The sequence below is a fragment of the Alexandromys fortis genome, unplaced genomic scaffold (assembly GCF_014885135.2).
Source record: "Alexandromys fortis isolate MF-2015 unplaced genomic scaffold, M_Fortis_MF-2015_v1.1 scaffold_147, whole genome shotgun sequence".
In the NCBI taxonomy this organism is placed as follows: Eukaryota; Metazoa; Chordata; class Mammalia; order Rodentia; family Cricetidae; genus Alexandromys; species Alexandromys fortis.
Genome location: NW_026068029.1, coordinates 3,501,034 through 3,527,901, shown reverse-complemented (window position 1 = coordinate 3,527,901; position 26,868 = coordinate 3,501,034). Strand labels below are relative to the sequence as shown.

The 26,868-nt window shown below is 39.9% G+C and overlaps 1 protein-coding gene across 1 annotated transcript in view; it reads right to left on the bottom strand.

The window, feature by feature from the left end:
- Phex (phosphate regulating endopeptidase X-linked) overlaps window positions 1–26,868 on the bottom strand; it is a 200,527-nt gene that overhangs the window by 11,028 nt on the left and 162,631 nt on the right. Inside the window, exons 16-18 of the mRNA XM_050164389.1 lie at window positions 11,196–11,250; window positions 4,592–4,659; window positions 2,648–2,778 (exon numbers count right to left, since the gene is read on the bottom strand). Coding sequence (XP_050020346.1) covers window positions 2,648–2,778; window positions 4,592–4,659; window positions 11,196–11,250 — 254 coding nt within the window. The remainder of the gene's footprint in view (window positions 1–2,647; window positions 2,779–4,591; window positions 4,660–11,195; window positions 11,251–26,868) is intronic.

Here is a 26,868-nt window from a genome sequence, read left to right as displayed (position 1 = left end):
TATATATATGATTTCAGAGTCATCCAGCAGTTCCCCTTCTCTACCAAGACTCTGCAGCCATCCCTGTGACTGCTAACCTTAACCTATGGGAGTACTACAGACCATCTCCTAGTGACTGACTGATGTGCTAGTGGAGATGTCCAACTGCTTGCCCCTGTGCTGAACAATTTCTGGGATGATATTCATTCTCCAGAACCCTATTTAGTATCAAGAGTAAGGCTCACCTTCCCTCAGAGCCAATGGTAGGTTTCTCATAAAACTACTTTCTCAATGACTCACTCACCTAAGGAACCCCTTCTTGGGTTGTGCTTATAATGAATTTGTCTAAGACAGAATGATCAAGGGGGAAAAAATGCTCACATTCGTCAGGTATTCAAACCCAAACAGACCTCTTCCTTTGGAGCTTTTGGTGTGCGACACACGCCTTCTCAAGTCCAGGTTTTTCTTATGTATGTTTATATATTCTCAGGCTTGAATCTATCTCCTTTTCTCACTGTAAACTTTACATTTAAATTATAGCTTCTGGCAGAGCCCCATCCCTTTTAACTCCTCACACTCTGAACCATCACAGTGGAGTACATGAGACCTGGTTTGACCTCTCCAGACACACTAGCCACTGACATTCTGCATCTGTGGTGACCCAACTAAGTTCTTCCCTAATCACTGCAAAGAATGGTTTGGGCACTGAGGAACTTACTCTTATAAATAAAACCTGGAAAGCAAAGCCTGACTACTTATGTCCATAAAGGAAACACACACACACACAGCTTCTAGACACATAGCCCTTCTATGGGAAAGAGACTAAAGCTGTTTTCTGACGGTTGAATGAATTTATACTGAGACAGATTTGTTCTATAATCATTGTCCTAGTGACAAAGATACATGTTTTCAAACTTACATTACACTTTGGGCAAACAAAATAGATGCTGAAGAACAAAACTAAATCAATGTATTTGAATATATTCAAGAGCATGCTATGGACGCATGTAAAATGACTCTAGAATAACAGTATCAAACTCGAACCTAGACTTTAACAGTATATGAACTCCCCTATTGAACTCCACAGAAAAATAAATTTCATATTCATGAACATTTAAATGTAAAATATCAGAAAAATAAAAACAGAAGTTTTGGGGGGGAAATGAGAGGCTCCTGTTACGGTTTGGATGTGCTCATATATTTGAATATTTAGTCCCAGTTGATGGAGCTGTTCTGGAAAGATTAGGAGGTGTGACCTTGTTGTAGGAGGAATGTCACTGGGGGATGGGCTTTCAGGTTTCAAAAGCCCATCTAGTTAGCTTGAATAGCTTTAATCTCTCTCTCTCTCTCTCTCTCTCTCTCTCTCTCTCTCCCTTCCTCCTTCTCTCTCACCCCCTTACCTCCCTCTCTCCACCCCATATTTACCTGCCATGCTCCCCACATGATAATCATGGGCTCTAACACTCTGAAACTGTAAGACCCAGATTAAATGCTTTCTTTTGTAAGTTATCTCAGTTGTAGTATCTTACCACAGCAAGAGAAAGGTAGCTAAGACTATTTCCTATACAATCTGAGTAGGCAAGAACAGAAAGACAAAAGGTAATTTTAAGAGAGATTTCGTATTTTGAAATTTTGAAAATGTTTTGATTTTGTGTGCCAAAAAATACTACAGAAAAAAAAAACCTTAAAGGATAAGTAATACACTTCAGGGAGATACATATAATGTGAATAACAGAAGTACAGCATCCCTGCTATTTTAAAAGGCTGTCATAAATTGACAAGAAAAGTAAGGTTTCATGGATATAACATTCCTTAATCTATCACTTGTAGAAATATTCAATTTTATTCTGGTGACAATAGGAATAAGTCCTACAGGGAAAAAAGTAATACACAATAAGGTACTTATTGCATAGATATTTTTAACTGAAAATTCAATTCCTGGCTAAGAGGTTAGTTGACTAGGTTATGGTATATCCACACTAGGAATTCTTAGGCCATCACCGGAAGCAATGAACTAAACCTGTGTTTAGTTGAATGCAGGAGGAAGTGTCTCAGAGCTACTAACGCTGACCTTAGGCAGAGAAGGTAAGAAAGAAAAGATAAGGCAATGAAGATAAAGGCAAAAATAAAAGGAACAAACTCTCACATCCGCAAAGTATGTATACAATTGCATTTTGCCTTCACTGAAAACTATATACATACACACGCCACAAAATAAACATTTCAAAAGTATATTTCTTTTGTTCAAACTTCTATAACTAAAAACTTGATTGACTTCTCAGACCCTTTGACTCCAAATAATGAGACGTTATCTCAGTTAATTCAACCTAACAATGTAGGAGATTTCTTAAGAATGTTGTTTGTCTGTGCTAGGGCATTTGTGATGTCACTAATGGGTAGGCCTACAATTCTCCAAATTCAACCATCTGTTAGAACTACCTGAGGGCTTGTAACAGACTCCCGAGTACCAGACTCCACCCCTAGAGATTCAGTAGGTCTAGGCAGGAGTCAAAGATTTGCATTTCTAACAAGTTCCCAGGGAACACAGATGTTGTGGATCCCAGAAGCATACTGAAGAACCAATGGTCTAAAGCGAGCTAATGTCTAAATGAGGAAAAAGGGCCCACAAGGTGCCCCCACCACCACCACCAACCACAGCTGTACTCACGTTTAAGCCAGCTTTCTTCCAATAATAGTTGCTATACTGGCTAATCATGCACTTTGTTTTTTCTTTAAACTTTTCTTCCGAGTCCACAGACCACCAAGGATCAAGGTTTCCATTTTTATCGTATTTCCTACCTAGCAAAAAGAAAAGTTACAAGAAATCTCTGTTACTTTCTAGAAGCCGAAATCATCCTCTTGCCATTCCTTCACCTCATCAGACTTTCCAAAGCAGCCCCGACAGCACAGGATGCTGTCCCTGAGATCAGCTCCCATGTCATCTCCAATGTCATGGGCTAATTGTAGAAAGCAGGAAAGGGAGGCACAGAATTGAGCGAGTTCTTTCCTTGAATGGAACGAAGGGCATTTTCAAAATGAGATTCATCAATTTAACACGTGCACCAGTCTCATCCAATCTCGGATTCCTTGTTTTCATCTCCTCTGACCTGAAACACTTTCTGGCAAGCAAAATGAGTTTCCTCTATTCAAAAAGCAGAGGGAACTGGAGTAGCACTACCAGTGAAATTCCAAATAATCCATAGGAATAGCCCCAGTGAGTCATCCAAACCATAGGACCACAGAACCTGACTCAGCCCTATAGCAACCTGCTTCCTCTCAGTTGCCAGGAGCGAAGAGACACATAAACCCTCTGCTATGAATCATTTCACAGTCATCGGTGTGGATGGAAGGCCCATCTGTCCTGCTTGGATGAGGAATGTTGCTCTAAAAAGAGAACTTGGAACCGGAATAGAAATCTCTAGAATGTAACTGGGGGAGGGGAAATCGTTTTTCTTGCTTCGTGGTCTCTTGTTATCTACAGCCTTCCCGTCAATGATTTGGGTACAACTCTTCTATTTCCAAGGTTATTGCTAGAATCAAAGGCATGCTTTTAATTTCGTTACACAGAAAGCCCCCTACACAAGAGGCTCCAAAGGGAGAACTTGTACATTGTGCTATGTATTGGTTACAGGATGGAATTGCCATCCTTAGAGTCTATTCCATGGGAGAGACCTTAGAAGTAAGGTCTGGGACCAATGAGCACCATATGCCTTTGTTTCTTAGTTAAGAATCTTCTCCCTTAGCCAGGCAATGTTGGCACAGGCCTTTAATCCCAGAACTCAGGAGGCAGAGGCAGGTGGATCTCTGTGAGTTTGAGGCCAGCCTAGTCTACAAGGGCAAGTTCCAGGACAGCTAGAACTTTTACACAGAGAAATTCTGTCTCGAAAAACCAAACCAAAACAAAACACATGAGAAACAGAGAAGCAATCCTGCAAGTTATCCCATGGCCTACATACACTCACACTCACAAACACACACAAAGAAATAAATGTCAGAAAAACTTAAAAATGATGACTCTCAAAGGAGATATTTTTAGTTGTCTGTTATTATCTTGCCTCTCCCTTTTGCTTAAATACCATCAGGATACAGAGCATATGTGTACGTTATTAATTTTGAATATATGCCAATATGAAGAAAAAATAGAAAAGAAGCACTTGAAATTATACAAAGCAATCAGGCAGCCGAGTTCCCAAGGCTAACTTCTTAATTAAGCCGCACATACAATCATCTCAGGGGCAGAGCTCACACCTCCAGGGAAAACAACATAGGCCTGTGAAGAGGAAACAAATGACAAAGGAGAAAAGCTACAGCGAGATTCCTGCAGCCACTGTCGGAGCCCTGGAAATCCCATCCCAAACGCAAAAGTGATTTCATGGAAACTACAAAGTCTTTCTTTTTTTTTTTTTTTCATTTGACCCTAATCACCAACTGGAATGGTTATTTATTGCAAGCTATCACAGCAAACCATGAGACAAGTTTTCAATCAGCAATCACATTGCTTGAGATAATCTTCACTTTATGATGAGGCCACTATGAAAAGATAATGACAGTTAACACACTCCAATCAACATCATTATAAAAGCAGCAGCTTGTAAAATAAACTAGTACTTACCATTATTATCAAATCCATGTGTAAATTCATGTCCAACAATTACTCCTATAGCACCATAACTCAGGGATCTATGTCATAAATAGACAATTTGGAACAAATTACAGGCATGAATCTGAGACCATAAGTCTTTAAATTTTTAGTGAAAAGCCAAGACAATGAACTGTTTACTAATAACAGTAAGAATAAAAGTAGCCAACAATTATACTCATAAAAGCAAAAACCAATTTCTCTAAGCATGCCAGTACTTCTAATGAAAACAAAAGAGTATAATTTCCAACATTGTCACTGTGACCTTGTACGGGTCTTGGTGTCCCACTCAGTGAAATGAGGGATTTCTAAAGTCCTTTGCAGCTGTAAGACATCTGGGGTTCTATATCTGTTGCAGTGATGTTTTGTATTCATGAACACCTAAAACAGTCAATATACTATTTCTTTTGGAAAATTTGTGGCAAAGTCACTATAATCGTAGAAGTCAAATTGTTTTCTAAAAGTAGTCATAAAAAAGGAATAGAGCAGAGATTAAAAAGGAGCATTCTGTTTGGGAGTTAGTCACGTTCCTCTGTTTCTGTTGACAGACAAGCTGACAGTTGGAATAGCTAAGACTGTGAAGCCTTAATCAGATTCGGGGAAAGTGTTATATTATTTCTCTTGACTTCTGAAGAAGCACGTGATAGATCATCTCTAAGGATGGCCACCAACAACTCCAGCTATCCTTAAATACAAATGTCCCCTCTCCTACCTAGATGTGATCTGATCTCTTACCCTTGAATCTGAACTGAGAGAGGCTACTGGAGCTAGACCTTAAGACACCTTGTAGTTTCCTTCTTTCCATAAGCTAGCAATAATGTAAAGAATCTGACTGCCTGGTAAAAGGGAAAAAGGCCTGGAAAAGTGATGGAGAAACTCCAAAACGTAACGAACTCTGAAGGGAAAGGAAAGACTTTACTGGGCCCCACCTATTAGAAGAGCAGGAGGGAGGGAGGGCATCCTGAATAGTTCAGCCCAGTGGAGCAGCCCCTGTCAAAATCATAGACTTGTGAGGCAGAAGATGGCTGTGTGACAGGGCTTTATTATACAGCATAGGTAACTGGAGCACAGCACAAACACAAGAGCTGAGAAAATCAATGAGCCTTCCAGATGCACGCGTCTAGAATGTTCTCTCTAGCATAATCTCCATGAAGACCAAGCCCTCCCCTTAGTCATTTACCGCTAAATTCTCTGCTCCTAGTACAACAATAAGAAAATTAACTGCGATTTAATTCATGATTAATCAGCCTTTAAATGTCATGGAAGGGACATGTCTTATATGGAACTTACTTAAATCAGTTAACCTATAGGTAAGAATTATAGACACTTTAGACCTTTTATTCCAAGATTTGTAATTATGCTAAAAATATTTCACAGTTGGCTCGTGACATATAACACCAACATCATCCAGCACACAGATAGGACCAAAGCTGGAAAGAACAGAATTTTTTGAAGCAACATGTTATTACAGGACGTAATGATCCTTAACATGCTAATTGTTTGTCTCAACTATACCCAAGGAAGTGCTGTGAGATTTAATTTTTCCCCTTGGTGGCAATTCTTTCCTTTGTTATTTCTTTCTTGCAAGGTAATTTGCATTTGAAAAAAACGTTTCCTACTGTTTTTCCATCATTGCAAACCTTCATTAAAGAAGTAAGAGTAAAATTATGCATTTCAATCATAGAGCTATCATGGCCTGCGTGGGACAAACTTGTAATTTCACATGGTGCTAAGTTTTTGCAGTAGTAGCCAGCATTGTGTGACCAGCAACATTTCAATTTCCAAGATTTCCCAGTCCTCCACAGCCCTCAGCCAATGCTGTTGACTGGATAAGTTTAAGGGATGGACAATGGGAACATACAGAAAGTACTCCACAATAAAAATCCCTTAAGAAGGGCTGTTCCAAAAGTTTATTTGCGAGGCAAACAGGGAATTCGGAAAATGATTGAATCATTGTAAGTCTCAATTTTCAGTTACAGAAACACAATCCCTTGAACAAGAGACAAAGAAAAGGTAATTTTGTATGACTAGATAATGTTTTATATTACATTGATGTCTTCTAGTTTTCAATGGAAATTGTTTAATTTAGTATGCCATAAAAAAAAAACCTTTATGTGCCTTTTAGAATACAACCGACTGACTAGGCAGAAATTGGAAGACTTTCTGCCTTAAAAATAAAGCCCTCTGGCTAGTACTTAGAAGGGAGAGGCAGATACATCTCTAAGTTCAAGGCCAGCCTGGTCTACAGAGTTCCAGGAAGGCCAGGACTACACAAAGAAACCGCCAGGAAAAGCGAACAAACAAATAAAAAAAGTGCTCTAAAGAGGAAGGTAACAGCGTTACTTTATTACCTATTTAGTTTCTCTCATTGTGAGCGGGCTTTAACACACACATGAGATTTGCTGTCAAATATATTGCCATCTGGACTCACCATGAGCTCAGGCTGTTATCAAATATGGGCTACCCTACTCGGGTATCTAAAAGTCATGAAAAGCTCTGAGACGAAAGTAGTTGTAAAATCCTATTCAATGTCCTGTCACCTCCTTTGGAGTCAGAGAGAATAGGATAAAAAGTTAAAGGCTAGCCTGGACAACTTAGTAACATTGTATCTCAAAACCATTTTTCAGATGGGACATAGGAGCACATGCCTTTAATCCTGGCATTTGAGATACTGGTAGGAGTGTGAGACCAGCCTGGGCTATATAGTGAGCCTGTTTCAAAAAGCGCAAACCAACTAACCAAACAGTAAAACCTTCAAAGAGTAGTAAGACATCGGTTTGCATCTTTCCAATGATTAGGAGTTCACTTCTCTAATGGAACCTATGTAGTTCCAAATGAAAAGCTTCTTCTACATATTTTTCTAACGTTTCTCAACTGTGCTTTCAACCTATTGGTCCAGTACGATTACGGGATGAACACCTGCTGACATCCCTAAACACAGAAAAGTATTTGTCACTTAATTTTCCTTCCAAAAGACAAAACAGTGTTCCTATAATCCTGTAATTTAGGGGGAAAGGCAAGAAGATCACAAGTTCAACACTAGCCTTACTTACACAGAAACTTCCAGATCAGCAACTTTGAGGCCACAAAAAAAAAAAAAAATTGCAAACCCCAAATTCAAATATTGCCAAGCTCTTTTTCTGACTATTGATTTTATTTTTTCTGTATGAGTGTTTTGCCTGCACATGTCTGCGTACTATGTACAAGGGGAATTGTGAGCCACTGTGTGGATGCTGAGAATTCAACCCAGATCCTCTGGAAGAGCAACCAGTGCTCTTAACAGCTATGCCATGTGGCAATCCCTCTTCTAAGTTCTTATTTTTCAGTCATGAACCAAAGAATGGCATTTCCCCTAAAACACAGAAAGCAGAGTCATCAAGCCTTGAGGTTAACCATATCCAAATAAGTTTCCTATAGAACTTGGGAAATGAAGATACTTAAGAGGGAAGAGAGGGTGACAATAATTTCTGGGAACACCTTTGGGTCATGTGGCTGAAGGTCATTTCCATTCCTAATTCTTGCCTTTGGAAATGATTTGGCCTATTTCTGACCTCACAATTAGACCCAACACTCACAGGAAGGCAACTATCAGCCGGCTGCGCAAAAGGAAACCTATTCCTTCGGTTCTGGAAGCTATCCACCAACTAAGAGAAAATAGATGTGAAACTCACTGAACTGTAATTTCTATCCTTTCTATATTCCCAGTGCAAAGTATGCAAATGATGTTTATCAGGTACTCACTGAAGTGGTATATTAATAGAAAGTGGGTGGCTCACTCAGGTATCAGCTATGGCTCCACCCGAGGTAGTTCTAGCAGACACTAATTCTTAAGTTTCTGATTTGTATGATTCTATAAAAATCCCCTGTCCTTGGACCAAATAAACAAATCACTGAATCAATGACTTGCAAACAAAACCAGACTATTTTCAAGTTTTCAGGTAAAGTTATATAACAATTGGAAACTCAAGTTAAATTATCTATGGTAAGCAGAATCAAAGAATGCCAGGATTTTTTTTTTTTTTGTTCAGTCTGAAGTGATCTTAGAGAATTACTTAAGTGTCTAATTTTATGAATTTTGTATATACATTTCTAATCTTAATCATGCAAAAAATCAGAATCCAAATGCCTGAATACTGCAAAAAGCTATTCAGCTAAGGATTTGGGGTTACAAACCCAATAACTTCCGTTTTCACTAATAATAGCGCTTCCCTGCCAGGCGGTGGTGGCACAAGCCTTTAATCCCAGCACTCAGGAGGCAGAGACAGGCAGATCTCTGTGAGTTTGAGACCAGACTGGTCTACAAGAGCTAGTTCCAGGACATGCTCCAAAGCTACAGAGAAACCCTGTTTTGGTCAAAAAAAATAAAAATAAAAATAAAAAAAAACAATGTAGACTCTATTGCTGCCTGCCTACGTTCCCTCAGCATACAGCATGTCTCAGTGCACCAGCCTCTCTGCTTCTAAGTGCCAACTGAAAACGAGCTGCCTAAGGAGCTTCTCCAGCCACACATGGTGGGTAATGCCAGGGAATCCCCCCGCCCCCCGGCAGCACCTCTAAATCCCTGATGGAATGTGGCCTAGAAGACAGATAGCCTAGCCTTCTTATCTTGAAACGTGTTCTGTAGTTCCCCAGCAAGACTGATTTCCAGTTGCCCATTATGGTGTGTTAACTTTGTAACACACATGAGTCAAGCAGAATAATGGCTTCTCCAAGGTGCCCTGATGCTAATTCCTGGAACCTGTGAATATGGTATGTTATATGACAAAGATAAATTAGAGTTGCAGATGAAATTAAGGCTGCTAACCAGATGACCTTAAAAGAGAGAGAGATAACTCTGAATTATCTGAGTGGGCCCCAAGTAACCCCAAGTGTCTTTGAGAAAAGAAGAGGCAAAAATTTATGTCAAAGGGAATGCTACTTTGACATTTTTAAGATGAGGAGGAAGGCCATGGACAAAGGAATGTGTACCCCGCTCTAAAAGTCAGAAAAGATAAGGAAATACTTTATTCCCCAGAACTTTCAAAAAAAAAAGAATGTACCTTGCATTTAGCCTAGTGAGATCTAGGTTGGATTATACAAGGATAGGCTTCGTGCTTGTATAGTTTTACTGATAGCTCACTTTTCCAGCCATAACAGACTCACAGGACACATGTCATTTTCCTCCCCTCTCTGCAGCACCTACCCATCTTCTGCTGAGGTTTCCAGGCACCATGTTCCAAAAGAGCTATTTAAACCCTCATGGCAGGGGCAGCTTCTGAGGAAGCCCAATTAAAACACAACCATTATATCTCTCTGATCGCTATATGTATGAGACATTATGTCATTTAGCCTATACAATCATATAAAAGTCCTCATCTATCAAAATGCCAACGCAAGTGACTCAACTCCTAAAATCAAGACGAATTTTTTCCATGCATTAAAGGACCACAGAACATAAAAAGGCATATAAGAAAGTAATGGTACTGTTGACAAGGAATATTATGAGCAACTCCACTCTATAGAGAAAGTACGAATTACATGCATCTATGGCCTGTTTGCGAACAGCTGTCCCTAAGGCCAAACGTGTCCCTTCTGACCTATATGGTACAGCTATGCTGGCTGTATTGCTAATGACACATTTGATCACCGCACTTCTTTAGCAACTTCAGTATTTTCTGTTCTAAATTCCTCACTAGACATTCAAAGCCCTCCGATATGAAACTAAAATCTTTTCTACATGACTTCTCTTTGTAGACTTGAGCAGCCAAGTCACGCTCTGCCATCCCAGGAAGTGTCTTTCTCCCCTTTCTTCAGTTTCTTCACCCAGAAAGGTTTTAGCCCATTTCCTTCCATCCCAGCCATCTTTCAAGTGATTAAATACAATGAAAAAGAAAATCCTGTGTAGAAAATTGACTTTCCCATCTAGTCAAATACTCTGGGAACAAGGATCAGAAAACAAATACAGAATGAAAACTAATAAGACCTCCAATGCCTTCTTACGGCTGAATAACCATTGACTTGGAATTGACTGTTTAAAAGATTACTGTGAGTTTCAGAGAAAACTTTCAACTTTGGACTTTTAAACAATACTGAGACAGTGACAAACTATGGGAGCTTTTGAAGTTGAACTACATGCATTTTACATTATGATATGGTTACAAGTCTATGGGGGCCACGGACTGGAATGTGGTGGTTTGAATGAAAACAGATCCCAAAGGGAGTTATACTATTAAGAGGTATGGCATTTTTGGAGTAGATATGGCCTTGTTAGAGGACATGTGTCACTGGTGGGTAGGCCTTGAGGTTTTAGAAGTTCAAGCCAGGCCCAGTGTCTCTCTTCCTGTTGCCTGCTGATCAGGATGTAGAAGTCTCAGCTACATCTCCAGCACCATGTCTGCCCGAATGCCTTTATGCTTACCACCATGACACTAACGGACTGAACCTCTGAACTGCTGCCAGCCCCCATTAAACGGTTTCCTTTGTAAGAGTTGCCATGTCACTTAGAACTTGAAGACAGTCTATAGTCTGTCATTGGCCGAAGTGACAAGTTCTCCTTTGCTAACTTGTCAAGGACGGGAGTCCTTTCTAATTTACTCACCGAGGGTATTCTGTTCCCCAAAAGAAAGGCTTCTGCAGCTCACCAGCTGGAAATCCTGAGAGGATGGCAAGCAAACAAGAAAAATGTTAAGGATGCAGAGAAGATGATTTAATAGCCATACTCTGGTACCAACTACCAAGCTCAGCCAAACTGCATTCCTTATGAATTCATCGGATATCCAAGATATCTACTTAAAAGTGATATTAATTCACCTTTCAAACTCAGAATCATTTCAAGGACAATTTGTACAGATAAGCTATTAGTAGAGTCCAGCCTACTAGGAAGTGGGCCCCTTTGTGTGGCATCCATAGGCTGTAGGACGGCCAGTAGGTTCCCAGATGTCTATAGGTTTCAGCCCCCGAGTTACCCACTATTGCTGCCGCACACGACAGACATAAAGAATAGTTACACATTCGATGTGATAGTTTATGTCATTGCCTTGACTGTCTTTGTAACTGAATCTTGAACTTGTGTTTCCTATGTGGGTTCAAAGGCAATCATGAAGCATGTGTGTGCAAAGAATAGATGCACATGATGTGTACACCAGCTGTTCCTAGGGGCCCTTTGTACACCCAAGGAGTACAAGATTTCAGTTGTTTCACACACGGGGGAGTCTAGCAAGATGCGGCCTAACCAGCATAGTTTTGTGCTACTTGGAACTCAACAGTTCTAGACTTGGATAGCCTCAAGAGTCCGTGTTTTCCCTGTTAACTGGAATTTGCTTAGATCACTAAAAGAAGTTACTATTATTACCTTCTAAGAAACAGAATGATTAAGAGTTCTCCATCTCATTGTCTCTTCATACTTCCCCATATTGCCCAAACTTTCAAACTAAAATTGGTAACATAGAAGGAAAGGGAAGCATATCTCATTTCTTTACCTCTTAGTCTCTCCTTATTCATCACTAAGGTAAAGGTGGAAAGTGCTGGTAAATAAATGATTAAGAATAAAAGGCCAGCTAGGTGGCACACACCTTTAATCCCAGCACTTGGGAGGCAGAGACAGGCAGATCTCTGTGAATTCAAGGCCAGCCTGGTCTACAAGAGCTAGTTCCAGGGCAGGCTCCATTACTACAGAGAAACTCTGTCTCAAAAAAAAAAAAACAGTAAATAAATAAAATAAAGAATAAAAGGCCAATGATACAGCTCAATGGTAGAACGCTGCAAAGTATTGGGGGGGGGGCAGCACTAATACCACCAAAAAGAATGAAGTAGTAAACTTAGTAGTAGTAGTAATAGTAGCAGCAACAAAAGTCGTATAAAAATAACTGAATTAGTTATGTGTAGTATTTCTAGCTTGCTGATTGAAAAAATATGCCAGGTATGTACTGCAGAATACAAAGTGTGTCATTTTAGAAATTCCTTACACAAGTTAAAAGCGATCCTATTCACAGTCAAGACTTGCTTTGGAGCATACAAAGATAAAAGGTAAAATTCATGCTAATGACATAAAATTTTAGCGTTCCTAAGAACAGCAGTAAATGGCAAATCAAAACACTGTTGATGAGTCAAAAGAGAGGAGGACGCTCTCCATTTTAACCCTCATGGCAGCGTTCATGCAGCTTCCGGCACAAGAGGCCGCACATCTTCATTTTACACTAAGCCCCAGAAATTAGTTAGTTGGCCTTGGAGATAGAAGAATGCGAGAAACACTCGGCTTTGTCCTTCCAAGTCACTACTAAACTGTGTGCCCTGAGCTGATCCTTGAGTTGTGCGAACCAGTCATTACAGCTGGGAATTCAAAGGCGAGAGAAAGCGAAGGGGAGAGGGAGCAAAGGGGAACGAGGGAACGAGACCTTCTGCAATGTCCTTGCCTGCTTGAGAGCAGCTGCTCTAGGCCCCATGAGACTAAATGTTCTTTTATGAATTAAAATGCTCCTCTGCGCTCTGCTCAACCTTCTACCGCCCCTCCATGCCAGGACACTTCGAGGGGAAATGAAGGCAGGGAAGCAAGTCTTGCATTTAGAGATGAAGTACTCGTTTCCCAAAACTCTTATATTCTGTGTCTTGTATTAATAATATCAGACTTTGAGATTGCAAGGTACATAAACCTAATTGCAAAACAGAGGTGGAGCAAGTTAATGCTTCTCTCTCTCCCTGCTGCTTTCAAATAAAGGAAAGCACAGCAAACACGTCTGCATTTCAAGGGGCAATGTTACTTTAATCCTTATAATTTTCACATTCCCTTAAACATCTTTGGCATCTTTACATGGATAGCCCATCCTCTTTTTCTGAAGATTTGATTTTAGTACGCTATTCTGATACATATATATGCAAATATATTATAGATAAATGCAAATCACGGTGTTTATATGAAAATTCCACTTCACATAAGAAATCACCCCAAAGCAATGATATTTTTCTAATAAGAACGATGATCAGAAGCCAATGTGATTTAATTATTCAGTCATTATGGCTTCCCTGCCTGGTAATGTGCCCAGCTGGAAGCAGTTATGTCCACCGCCAACCTTGTCACAGGGAAACATCTGACACCTGCATAAGCCTTCACGGCGGCAGCTTTGGTGTCTTCGGGGTCCCAGTCTCCAGTGCCGAGGCCGCCACATCAGCCTGATCAGCTACATCTTCTCAACTTGTCAGGGCCTTGAAACTCAATAGTGATAAACGGACGAATCCGATGCCCTTAGGCATGTTTTGCTGAAGTGAATGGATTAACAGTGTAAGCTGCATCTTTTGGAGGTGTCAACTAGCAAGAATGATAGATGGAAACCCCAACGGGGTCAATTCAATATCTTATCTTATAAAGTGGATACGTTGTATTAGCAAAGGTGGAAGTGAGAAATAAAGAAATGAAAAGGGAATACTTTCCCACCATACTCTCTCTCATAGGTGTCTGTTCTGTTTTCTCACAGACTCATTCTATTTCAGTGTTTCTGCGCTGCAGAACCACTCATCATATGTTCCAGACTTTTAAAGTCCCCTTTTGAAAATCAGTGTATCAATGTGTTTATGGGAAGCATTCCTTACACTGTGTGTGTGTGTGTGTGTGTGTGTGAGAGAGAGAGAGAGAGAGAGAGAGAGAGAGACAGAGAGACAGAGAGACAGAGACAGAGACAGAGAGACAGAGAGAAATTGAGAGAGAAATTGAGAGACGGGCGGAGGGTTGGAAAAGATTACTTTGTAAGAAGTATGGTAGGAGGGTAAGTTGTTGCAAGCATTTTCTTTAAGGGATTAAATCTCTGTGACGTTTTGAGAACTCTAAGAGATAATAAACTAAGGAGAAACATGACATTTGGTGCAGTGTATGACATTCCTATGTAGGGTATATAATGGATAGATATATGAACACATGTATGATTTCAATTCTACTCTAACAGACTGTGTTTTATTAGTGAAAAGACAAGACAATTTTCTTCCAACACAGCAGAGAGAGAGGGGTAATTCCGAGACGAAGCTCCGGTTTTGCATTTTTGCTTATGTGCACCTCCATTCCTGCGCAAAGCAGAAGCCACCTGTGCTGAGCTACCTGGGAGATGACGAAGGGCTCATATCCATACACTTCGGCATGCTCAACTATTTTCCATCACTTTGTGATTTAAAAGCCACATCTGTTGTCAAAACTGTCTACTTCAGGTAACTCTTCTACCACTACATGATAACTCTTGAGGGGAGAAGGGGAGGGGGGAAAGAGAACTTGAGGGAACACGATGGTCAAGGTGGGGGAAGGAAAGAGGCAGAACAAGGAAAGAGATATCTTGATTGATGGAGCCATTATGGGGCTAACAAGAAACCTGGCACTAGAGAAATTCTCAGGAACCCACAAGGATGACCCCAGCAAGACCTTAAGCAATAGTGAAGAGGGGGCCTGAACTGGCCTTGCCCTGTAGTCAGATTGATGACTATCTTAAATGTCACTATAGAACCTTCATCCAACAACTGATGGAAACAGAAGCAGAGATCCACAGTGGAGCACTGGGTTGAGCTCCCAAAGTCCTGCCAAAAAGAGGGAGGAACAATAATATGAGCAAAGGGTCCAAGACCATGATGGGGATACCCACAGAAACAGCTGACCTGAGCTAACGGGAGCTCACTGGCTCAGGCCTGACAGTGAAGGAACCAGCAAAGAACCAAACTAGGCCCTCTGAATATGGGTGACAGTTATATGGCTGGAGCAGACTGTGGGGCCACCGGCAGTGGGACCAGGACTTATTCTTGCTGCTTGTACTGGTTTTTTGGAACCTATTCTTTTTGGAGTAATACCTTGCTCAGCCTAGATACAGTGGGGAAGGCCTTGGGCCTGCCTCAAAGCAATGTGCTAGGATTTGTTAACTGCACACAGGAAAGAAGCCTTACCCTCTCTGAGGAGTGGATGAAGGGGGATGAAGGAAACGGGAGGAGGAGAGGGAATGGGAACTGGGATTGATATGTAAAATGAGAAAAGATAGGTTTTTTTTAAATAAATAAATTCAAAAAAGAGGCAGCTCCCCAAACACCAAATGTCATAGCAAATACCACTTCCTTCCCAGAGAAAGTGGCAATTTTATCATAGTATTTGTATATTTGCCCATTTAACACATAAAAATATGCTATGTTTCTGAGTAGGCCCCCACTTTTCATTTGAAATTTGTGAGTGATAAGGTTTTTTTCATATTTATTTTTAATCATGTGTCTGTGTATGGGTAGGTATGTTCATGTATGTGCCATTGTCCTCAGAACCCAGAGACGTTGGATCTGTATGGAGCTGGAGTTTCAGGAAGTTGTGAGCAGTCCAGTGTGCATGCTGGCAACTCAACTGGAGTCTTCTATAAGAGCAAGATGCCCTCTTAACAACTTAGCCATCTCTCCAGCACCAATTAATAAATTTTTGATTGTTGTATGTCCCATACTCATTTCCCTGTAAGCTCTGTGGCTTTTATTACATAATTTTGTAGACTGCAGTGGTTTTTACAAATTCATGTCATGGTATAGCAGGGAAGTACTCACATGTGGTAGCTGCCCTCAACTGTTATCACGTAGAAGAATCAGATCCTGTTTTACTGTGCTCTACGAAACGTCACTTTGTAGGTCTCTCTAGTTACTAGTTAGTTTGGAATAGGGCTTCAAATGTCCATCTCTACCACTGTACGTAGTAGTCTAGGCACCACACTTGGAGAACCACTGCCCAAGAGTTTGTCCAAGAACACTCTGGAGTTCACTGTTGTATAGTGTATAGTTAAGACCACACCGAAGACTATTATGTAGCAAATGAAGAAGAAAAAGGCCAGTCTTAAAATTCTAGCATGAAAAATTTTCCAGGAGCTGTTGTTGGAATAATGCGAGGTATGAACATGGAGATATAAACAGTATTTAATGGCTAACCTGTTAGTACATACATATACATGCATATTTTTGTGTATGTGTGTGCATATTCAATGTACCTGTCAAATACAGAAAAAAATGGCTGTAGTAATCATCTTTTGGAAAAAATTTAGATTCTGGGTGAACATGAATGGTTTACATTTTGATCAATCAATGGTACCAACTTTTATCATCAAAGTTAGCTGTTTTAAAATTGTGTGTGTTTACCAAAAATTCTTCTAAAATCTATATAAAAACAGTTAACTAAGCTTACATGGTGTTGTTTTGTTCTTCTATTGTTAACACTCACAAATTCCATTTCTATTTCTAGCAAAAAATAAGGCTTGTAGTTATAGAATTTCAATGAGTCCAAATGTAACAAAATAAAATATTGGCGCCTCTATGCTGTAATCCCCTCATTGTTTATTGTGATCACTTCTCTTTCTCTAATTTGCACCCGGGAAAGCCATAGGCCCCGCTTCTAGGTTTCTACCTGGGTCAACATCTCATTTTGACTAACACTTTCTCATTATAACTCTTCTATCAGTGAATACTGACTAACTTCACTGGAGCGCAGCCGAACACTGACCATCGAATGTAAACTGCCCCAGTTGCTAGCATCATTGCTGGTGGAGGAAGGTCATTGGTTAAAAAATAAAGAAACTGCTTGGCCCTCATAGATTAAAACATAGGTGGCAGGAGTAAACAGAACAGAATGCTGGGAGGAAGAAGAAGTGAGCTCAGAGGCCATGCTCCCCTCTCCCGGGCAGACGCGATGAAACAAGCCGCCAGGTCAGACATGCTGAATCTTTCCCGGTAAGTGCACCTTGGGGTGCTACACACATTATTAGAAATGGGCTAGTCCAGGTGCGAGAGTTAGCTGAGAAGAAGCTAGATAGAAATGGGCCAAGCAGTGTTTAAAAGAATACAATTTGTGTGCTGTTATTTAGGGTAAAGCTAGCCGGTGGCGGGAGCTGGGTGGCAGAATGCAGTCCACAGCTCCTACAACACATTGCCAAAGAACCAATCACATTTAGTGGGTGATAACCCCAAGTTCAACCATCTGACTTCTATAGTCATTAAATCACAGCCTAACTGTAGCTACAGTTTTTCAGGGGAAATTAAATGTCTCAATGTTTCAGAGCTTTCAGCATCCATCTTATTGTAAAATCACACCAATTAGATTTCTTAAGTACAAAGCATATAAAGAAGAAAATAAAATTAATCAATTATCCCATCACTCAAACATTGAGAAAGTAAATGAGTATACTCAGAGCTAACAAATTCACACTATATAGGGATATGTCAAGCAAGAATAATTCTCCCTCATCTCCACCCATTTCTGCTCAACATTGATCTATTTTTCTGCCACTCTCTGCAGGGCTTACTTTAGCTATTTGTTCAAATGTCACCTCACCCCCCTGGTGCTATCTTCTGCAACTCACTGTAACATTCAGCTACTCTCCATCTTAATAGACAACCAATCTTGCCACAGGAATTTCAAGTTTCATAATATAATGGGATTTTTAAATTACTTCTTTTGTTTCTAAGATTATAATATAATTACACCATTTCTTCCTTCCTTGTCCTCCCATCAAACCTTCTCACATGCCCCTCCTTGTTCTCTTTCAAATTCATGGCCTGGTAGAGGGATTTTTTCATTTTATTTAGTCTTATTATTTTTTCAATGTAATACCCTCAGAGCTAGAACACCTGGCAATTATCTGTGAAGTGGATGGAATCCCTACTGTATGAACTTTAAAAGGGTGACTAAGGTTGAAACATTACCTGTAGTTATGATAATATTTTGTGAGCAGAAATCTAAAAGTACATGGTGCATTAAGTACTACCAATGAATTCCTTCTTGAAGCTTCTATTCTCAGTGCCAGATCTGGAATGTGTTCCATTATTCAAGTTTGACTTTTATGTTCTTTCTAGATGAGAGTTGTGCTGGCTCTTGCTATGATGGCAGAACTTGTATGGTTTTGAAGCCAACACAGAGTCCATCAAAAAGCAGTGTGTAGTCTGGGAAGATGGCTCAGTGAATAAAATGCTGTCCATACAAGCATGAAGACTTAAGTTGGGAATCCCCAGCACCCAAGGAAAAGGCCTGTAATCTCAGTGCAGCACTCTAGCCAATCAGTGAGAGGCACTGTTTTTAGAAAATAGGGGGAGAACAATCAGTGAAGACGCTACCCATCAACCTAGCCACAACACTCACGAGTGGACACACATGAGAACATAGACACATTGGGCAACTATGAACACACCAAGAAGTCCTGCCTACCTTTAGGTAAGTTCTACCACACTATTTCCCCTGGGTCCTCTATACTTTCCCAGCAAAGAATTGAAATGAAGTATACTCTCCTTTCTAATGTTTATGGAACAAACTGAAGAGGGAAAATTGGACAAAACTAGACAAAAATTCTTGACCTGTGAATCCTGACCCTAATAGCAATTTCTTTCCTCTCTCGTTTTTGCTCTTTTCCTGTAGCTGCAGCACGAATTTATGCCACATAACCTTGAGACTACAATTCAAGGTAATCATCTCATAGCAAACACTCTGGAAACACTGCTTTGCAGAGGTTTCTCTTATTCAGAAGTTTCACTTTTTCATATCAACACAAATCCTATTGCATTTTAAGACATCCTTGAGGAGGACTCCCACATATTTTCCTTCGGTTTCTGTGTTTAGTCATACTGCTCAAAGACGGGAGGCCTCAAACTTCTATTGCCAGTGTTCAAGGCCCAGCACATTTAACATTCTCCCTTCTTCCTGTCAAATTTCATGAAAATTTATTAACAAAAAGCAAGGCAACGCAAATGTTTCTAAATCCAGAACCATTTAGTTCAATATCCCTTCTGACTCTGGTGAAGAGATTAGCATTATTAAATTATTTAGTTAGGATTCTTCCAGATGCCTCTATGGCAAAAATGACAGTGGCAGATGCAAAGTTCAGTCCCCCACAAAAAGTAATAGGGACATTTCAAAAGGAGAGTCCAAATGGGCTTGAGATTATGTAGGCTGCGGTACAAAGTCAAGAACTGAATAAAAGGTTTGGACTTGCTGTAACTCCTTTCTATAGAGATAAACTTGGGGTTCTCCAATGACTAAGTTGAGTTCTTATAAAAATGTACTTGTCAGGGGAATCTAAAATGGCTGAAAGACACTTAAGGAAATGTTCAACATCCTTAGTCATCAGAGAAATGCAAATCAAAACTACTCTGAGATTCCATCTTACACCTGTAAGAATGGCCAAGATCAAAAGCACTGACAACAACTTATGCTGGAGAGGTTGTGGGGTAAAGGGAACATTTCTGCATTGCTGGTGGGAGTGCAAACTGGTACAGCCCCTTTGGATGTCAGTGTAGTGATTTCTCAGAAAATTTGGAAACAACCTTCCTCAAGACCCAGTAATATCACTTTTGGGTATATACCCAAAGGATGCTCAATCATGCCACAAGGACAGGTGCTCAACTATGTTCACAGCAGCATTGTTTGTCATTGCCAGAACCTAGAAACAACCCAGATGCCCCTCGACTGAAGAATGGATAAGGAAAATGTGGTACATTTACATAATGGAGTACTACACAGCAAAAAAAAAAAAATAACAACATCTTGAATTTTGCAGGCAAATGGATGGAGCTAGAAAACACCATTTTGAGTGATGTAACCCAGACTCAGAAAGACAATTATCACATGTATTCACTCACAAGTGATTTTTAAACATAAAGCAAAGAAAACTAGCCCACAAATCACAATTCCAGAGAACCAGAAAACAATGAGGACCCTAAGAGAGACATACATAGATCTAATCTACATGAGAAGTAGAAAAAGACAAGATCTCCTGAGTAAATTGGGAGCATGGGGACCTTGGGAAAGGGCTGAAAAGGAGGGTAGAGGATGGGAGGGGAGCAGAGATCTCAATAAATACAAAAAAAGTGGTTGTTGGTAATATTTGTTGTTCAAGGACTGATGATGTCCATACAATATTCTACTGCGTTATTACTTTTTCAATTAATAGAATATTTGGCTTTTGAATGGAATTGTTCATTATTAATAAAGGCTTTTATTTAGTGCATATTATGACAACTATTCTGAATTTAGAATAATAAGTTACATTCACTTAGTGAGTTATAGAGATAGAAGCTATTGAATGGGGTAAATGAAATAACTAAATGTATAAGCAGAATGTAGCTACAAGTAAAACTCAACAAGAAGCATAATTTAGAATTGTCAGCGTATTAAACACATTATAAAAACTATCTCAAGCATTGGGTTTGGTCATGATGATGGAACTACTGACCACCAATATTTACCGAGTCTCTGTGATATTCTAAGCCACATGGTTAAGTTCTGATTATACAAACATCATACATTATCAAAGTATATATAGTCTAGAGAATAAGAGAATGCTACTGAACAATGGTATCTTGCAAGACCTAAAAAGAAAGGTGAACCTATTCTATGATTTCTAATGTACAAAGAAAAGAAATACAGGATTCACAGAAGATGTACAGAGGAGTTTGGAGAAGGGACGTTATTTATATAAACATCTATACTAATGGGTAGAAGATATAGTTGATAAAAATAAAATCAATTGACTTTTGAGGCAGGAAATCTTAGGACACTTGTTTTCAAAATGTGGTCTGCAGACCAGAAACATCAGAATTCTCTGGGCACTTGTTAGAGATGGAAATATTGAACCCCTGCCCCAGACCTGCTCAATCAAGAACACTGGGAATGGGCTTCTGAGTTTCAACCATTTGTATTACTGAGTCCCACCAGTTTATATCAGAATAACTATTCTTAACTCCAACTACAAATTAGAATCCTGGCCAATGCTCTTGCCCACATCTATTGAGGTGTAATATCTATGATGTTGTCCACTTGTAACTTGACCATGCAAACAGTAAAGAACTGATCATGTTTAAGATAACTGAACCATAGCTCAGCCCTCCTGGTTTATTCCACCTCTGTTATCATATATTTGGGATATGATATTTTTTCATGAACTTTCTTCAGGCTATGCTTTCCAAGATTAACCTTTATATGACCTAAAATGATATGATTGTGCTAAAGGAAAAATATACAGTTAGTTGTAATTGCCTTAAAAAGTCCAGGATGAATGCTAAAAGAGAATAAGTATTATATCCTATTCAGTATCAATTCTGGTTATGGGATAACCTCAATAGCACTCTTCTTGAGTGGTGGAATCAGTTGGGGCATGAAAAATTCTGCAGTTAAAAAGCACTTTTGGTTATGCCTTTTTCGACGTTGTTATAAAAGGATTTCATTGTCATTACTGCTAAGATTAATAGCAGCTTTTTACTCAAGTTGGCATCTTGCAACAGTTTGGTGAATGCCAACCTTCCCATTTCCAGAAAGTATCTCGTTCTACCAGCTGTGTCGCCTGTCATGGGATTCAGCAAGATGTCTTAGCCATCTGTTGGCTTCCTGCAGGTAACCTCCTGCCACCAGATCTAGCGGCCTCGAGCGGACAAGCAGAAAGCAGATTCTGAAATCTGCCCTCCATCTTGCAGCTTTCTCTGATGACCATTCTATTCTATGTCTGTCATATCAGCCTTATTCCACAGCAAACGCCATCTCTCGCCTTTCCCAGAGTTAGCAACCATCCCCATTTGTCCAGGACTAAAGAGATGCCTGGAATACAGTAGTTTTCAGTATTAAAACTGGAATAGGCCCTGGCAAATGAAAAGAAATTAAAAACACTGCTTTCATCCTCTAAGTCTGACCTATTTTGTATTGGCAGCATTTTAGGGCACAATCGTTCTCAACATTTGGCATCTTTCAAAGTCATTTGGTGATTAAAATCTTACTAAGATTCAAGGGGCTGGTACATAGCCACCAGAGTTTATTATTTAGTAAAAAGGGTCCAAACAATGCCCATTTGTCACAAGTAGTGGTGATGTTGCTGGTCCCCAATAAACACACTTTAAGTAGTTCAACTTTCTGAAACAGAGAATACAAATCCCTGCCTCCACCCCAGTATGAAGCTCTATCTGATCCTTTCATATAAACAGGTGCTGCCCTAGGCAGGAAACAATGACACTAACATCAGTGATGCTCGGCCTAGTCCTGGGAATATTAGGCAAATATATATTAATGAATGCCTGTGTGTCCCACTAAAGCCATATCTGTTTATTTGGTAATGATTTCATCAATAACGACACGGCTCCAATTCCCCCATATAAGTTCTACAAAAAAAAAAAAAAAAGAAAGAAAGAAAGAAAGAAAGAAAGAAAGAAAGAAAGAAAGAACTCACAGTTTCTTTGTTAAGTCTCTTCCAATGTCATCCCTTAAGATGCAAACTCACCAGTACATATGTCTGTTGATGGTAAAGGCATAAAGTGAAAAAAGAAAACAGGACTGGGAATATAGCTTAGTGTTGATGTTCTTCCTTAGTTGCTTGAGGTCCTAGATTCAAGCTGCAACATTAAAAAACAAACACACCTCTTGGGTGGCTAAGTACTTTTTTTTTTTCAATTCTGTGACCTTCTTTAGGGTATGTTCCTAGAAGTGCAAGAGTTTCTGTGGTAAGTGATATTTAAGTTGCATTCTACAAAAATAAACGACAACTTCCTTTTTCAAGGGCGCTCACATAAGGCTGGGAACATGAAGATAGATTAGTGAGCTTGACCCTGAGTTCCCGTCTCCCACGGTCGTGTTCCAGGATCTTGGTGCTCACCTTCTAGCTCACAGCCAGAGCGCTCTCAGCCGGTACCCACTCCCACCTTCACTTGAGTCAGATAGACCCTAACAATCATCCCATCCTTTCTGTTGCCTACCTGCAGCAAGCCTGCCTGGCCCATTACAAAAGAAGCAGCCGTTTGCAGATCCCTCACAGGCAGCCAACTGAGGCCCTACAGCCACTGCTCCTTAGTCTCACACAGTAACGGGCTTTTAGGAGACTGTGGGCTTAGCAGTTGCGGATACTCCTGTTTGCTCATGAAGACTTCACAGAATATTGTTCTTAGCTGTCTCCTGGGTCAGAGATAATCTTAAAACACCTCCAGCAGGTGCTTGTTAAGTATACCATCTGTCAATTTTGCAAACTGTTGCGAGTTTGTTCATGACTTAACTTCATCCGTCTCAACAAACTTTTGAAATCTTATTGTAAATTTTTGTGAAATGCTCACTTTCTGGGGAATACACTTTAATATTCTTTCTAAGGCATTTTACAGCATCTGCCTATCAAGTAATCTACCTTCGATCCCCCTTATTCTAAGGGACCAAGAAAGCGGTGGACTTAAACCCAGGGCTTGCAGTGTGCAGCATGCCTAGAGGTGGCAAAAGGACAGTGCATTCATTGTCACAGCCCTTCAGTGGACGTAGGATCAATAGGACATGGGTTCCATCTCACCTTCTGATATTCAGCTACCTTCTGGCTGACCTCACATCCTATAGTCTTGCCATGTCAAAAGAGAAAGAATCCTCCCGTAGTGGAATTTGTGAAAGTATGTTCAATGATTTTTTGAAGATATCTTGCTAAACATTCACATGTGTCGCTCATATAATTCTCATATTTCTTACCCCGTTGAACAGCATAGTGTAAGGATTAAAAGAATACAATCACTAACCTGGGTTACCCTCCCATACCTGCTCTGATGCCTCATCTTGGCTGTCAATGTAATTGGCTCTGGAATCAACTAAGAGATGTACATCTGTATAGATAAGCTATTCTCTGGTTTGGAGTCAGTGAGGAGGGAGAAAGGCCTCCCACAAAGTGGGTGGTACTCTCCAGCCGCAGTCCCAGTCCCGTTTAAGATGGTCCCAAGGAAAAGCTGTTGCTTTTTACCTGTCCAGCTTCACTCCTTGCTGGTGAGAGCACCGACTTCACTGATGTTATTGTTGCTACCATCCTTTGCTAACATCAAAGCCAAGCTTCCTCAGCCTTTCAACATGAACTGAAGCCCAGTCCAGGATTTCAGTGTCATCTTGAGCTAACTGAAGCATCTAGCCTCAAGAACTGAGCAGTTACTGGGTCACTTACCCTGACGAATACACCTGCAGTTCACTAGTATTGCAGTCTTCAGCAAATTATTTCACCCCTCTGACCTCTAGTTTCCTCTTCTGTAAAATGAACGCATGGTACAAAGTTGTATAGCTATTGTGGAAATTCTACATAATAGACGTGCACGTAGTAGGCACATTAATAGGTTCCCAGCATAGATGAGTGCACGGTGTGACCACTATAGCCACTTGGTGTGAGTTTTTCAAGTAGAAGTGGAAATGGTTGAACATCGTATTATGTATTATCATTTTTCAGTTACTAGAGAAGGCTCTCGAGATTTAACTTGCCCATTCCCTAACTCCCTCTTAGCGAGGTCAGTGCCCAAGATTAGGTCCTCTCCATCTTTCTCTTGGACCATGTCAGAAACTCCTAGCTTGTCCAGGCAGCCTGACTTTCCCCCTTTTTGAGTCATTATCTTTAAAAACAAAACTAAGAAAATAAATTGATTTTATTTTTTTACTTCCTAAAGAAAATACACTGATACCCTATTCTTTAACATAATCTATAGGTCCAGTACTAATTTTTCCCATGAATTGTATTATGCCCTTTGCTCTCTAAAGCACCAGGCAGCCTGTGTTTCAGCATACGTGAGCATTCTCACAGTCTGCTCCTGCACCGTGCACAGCTCAGCACGCTACCTTTACAGCAGTCATCCATCCCATATCACTTCCTCTCTGCCTAGAGAACTTTCCTTTCCTTCAAAAGTCTTCTCAACCCTTTTCACCAGAAATCCAATCGTGGCTCAGCCAGATTAAATCACTCCTCTGCAGTAGCTCTCAGAATACACTGAATAAGTCACTGTGCTGTCCTCTAAATGACCAGGTCACAAGTCTCTCACCCAACTCATCAGAAGTAAGCATTAGTATCTGGCTATGAATTACTTACTCTGATCCGTATTTTCTTCTAAGCATTTAATATGTTATGTCACATCCACAGTTCTATAAGATAGTTATGTCACCTCCATTTTATTAAAAAAATTTAAACTATTAAAGGTGTTGAGAAACTTGGCCAAGGCTTAAAGCTACTAGTGACCAAGTCAGGATTCCAAATCAAACTGTCCCACTTGAGAGCACACAGTATCAGCTATCAGTATTGTACCATGCTATACATCTATGTTCAAGCTCAGTACCTGGCAATGTTATAAATGCTACATATAACAAATCATCTCCAAACATACTTTCTTAAAACCATAAACATTCTCTCCCAGTTTCTCTGGGCCAGGGATTCAGCAACAGCTTTTTGGGGGGAGGTTGTCTCTTGGGAGACCACAGTCAAAATGTTTGACTTAGTTGTGGTCACCCGAATGCTGGGACTGAAGTACCTGCATGGTGTTTGAAGTGGACAGAAGGCCTACGGAGCCTCACCCATGAGCCTCGAGCTGCTTGAGTGCCCTCATGATGTAGTGATCGACTTCTCCCAGAGGGATAAATCCAAGAGAGCAAGGTTCAAGTTACGATGTCTTTTATGGCCCAGCCTCAGAACTCATACTCTGTTATGTTTATAAAATCCCACTGGGTACAAAGCTGAGCTTTAACTCACTGTGGGAAGGGGCTTCAGAGAGCTGTAGATACCAAGAAATGAGGAATACTCCAACTCCTAGAATGTTAAGTGGGAACATGTTCTAGATCATGGCTTCTTCAGCTTTTCTACTCACAACTCCTTTACACCCAAGAAATTTTTATTTGATTTTGGCATACACATATGTGTGCATATTTATGTATATTAATCAGGCATTTCCTGATAATAAATGATAAATGTATTATAAAAATAAATGTATTATAAAACAACTTTTTGGTATACACATATTTACCATGTATTAAAGATAAAAATCTGCATGCTAATGAGATGGATCTTTTTATTTATTTTTACATAAGAATTAAATCTTGGATGAATATTTAATGCTGTGGGATATAAAGTATCTTCAGCATTTTCAGAGTTTTTAATTGTTTTTAAATATGTATTTATTTTATGTGTATGTCTTGCACCATATGCATGCAGGTACCTGTGGAGGTCTGAAGAGGCTTGGATTCCCCTGCAGCAGAAGTTAACATACATAACATACAAACCAAGTACATGTGAGCCACAGGATTTGAATGTCGAAAAGTGAACCTGGGTCCTCTCCAAGTGCAACAAGTATTCTTAACTGCTTAGTCATATCTCCAGTCCCAATATTTATACATATATATGTATGTATATATAAATAAATACAGATATACATACATATATATACACGCTCATCAATGCTGAGACTGCCACTTTGTATAAATATATATACTACACAATGTTGGATTATATTCAGATCCATTTCAAAAATTATTAAGAATTCTACCTTAATCCTAAACC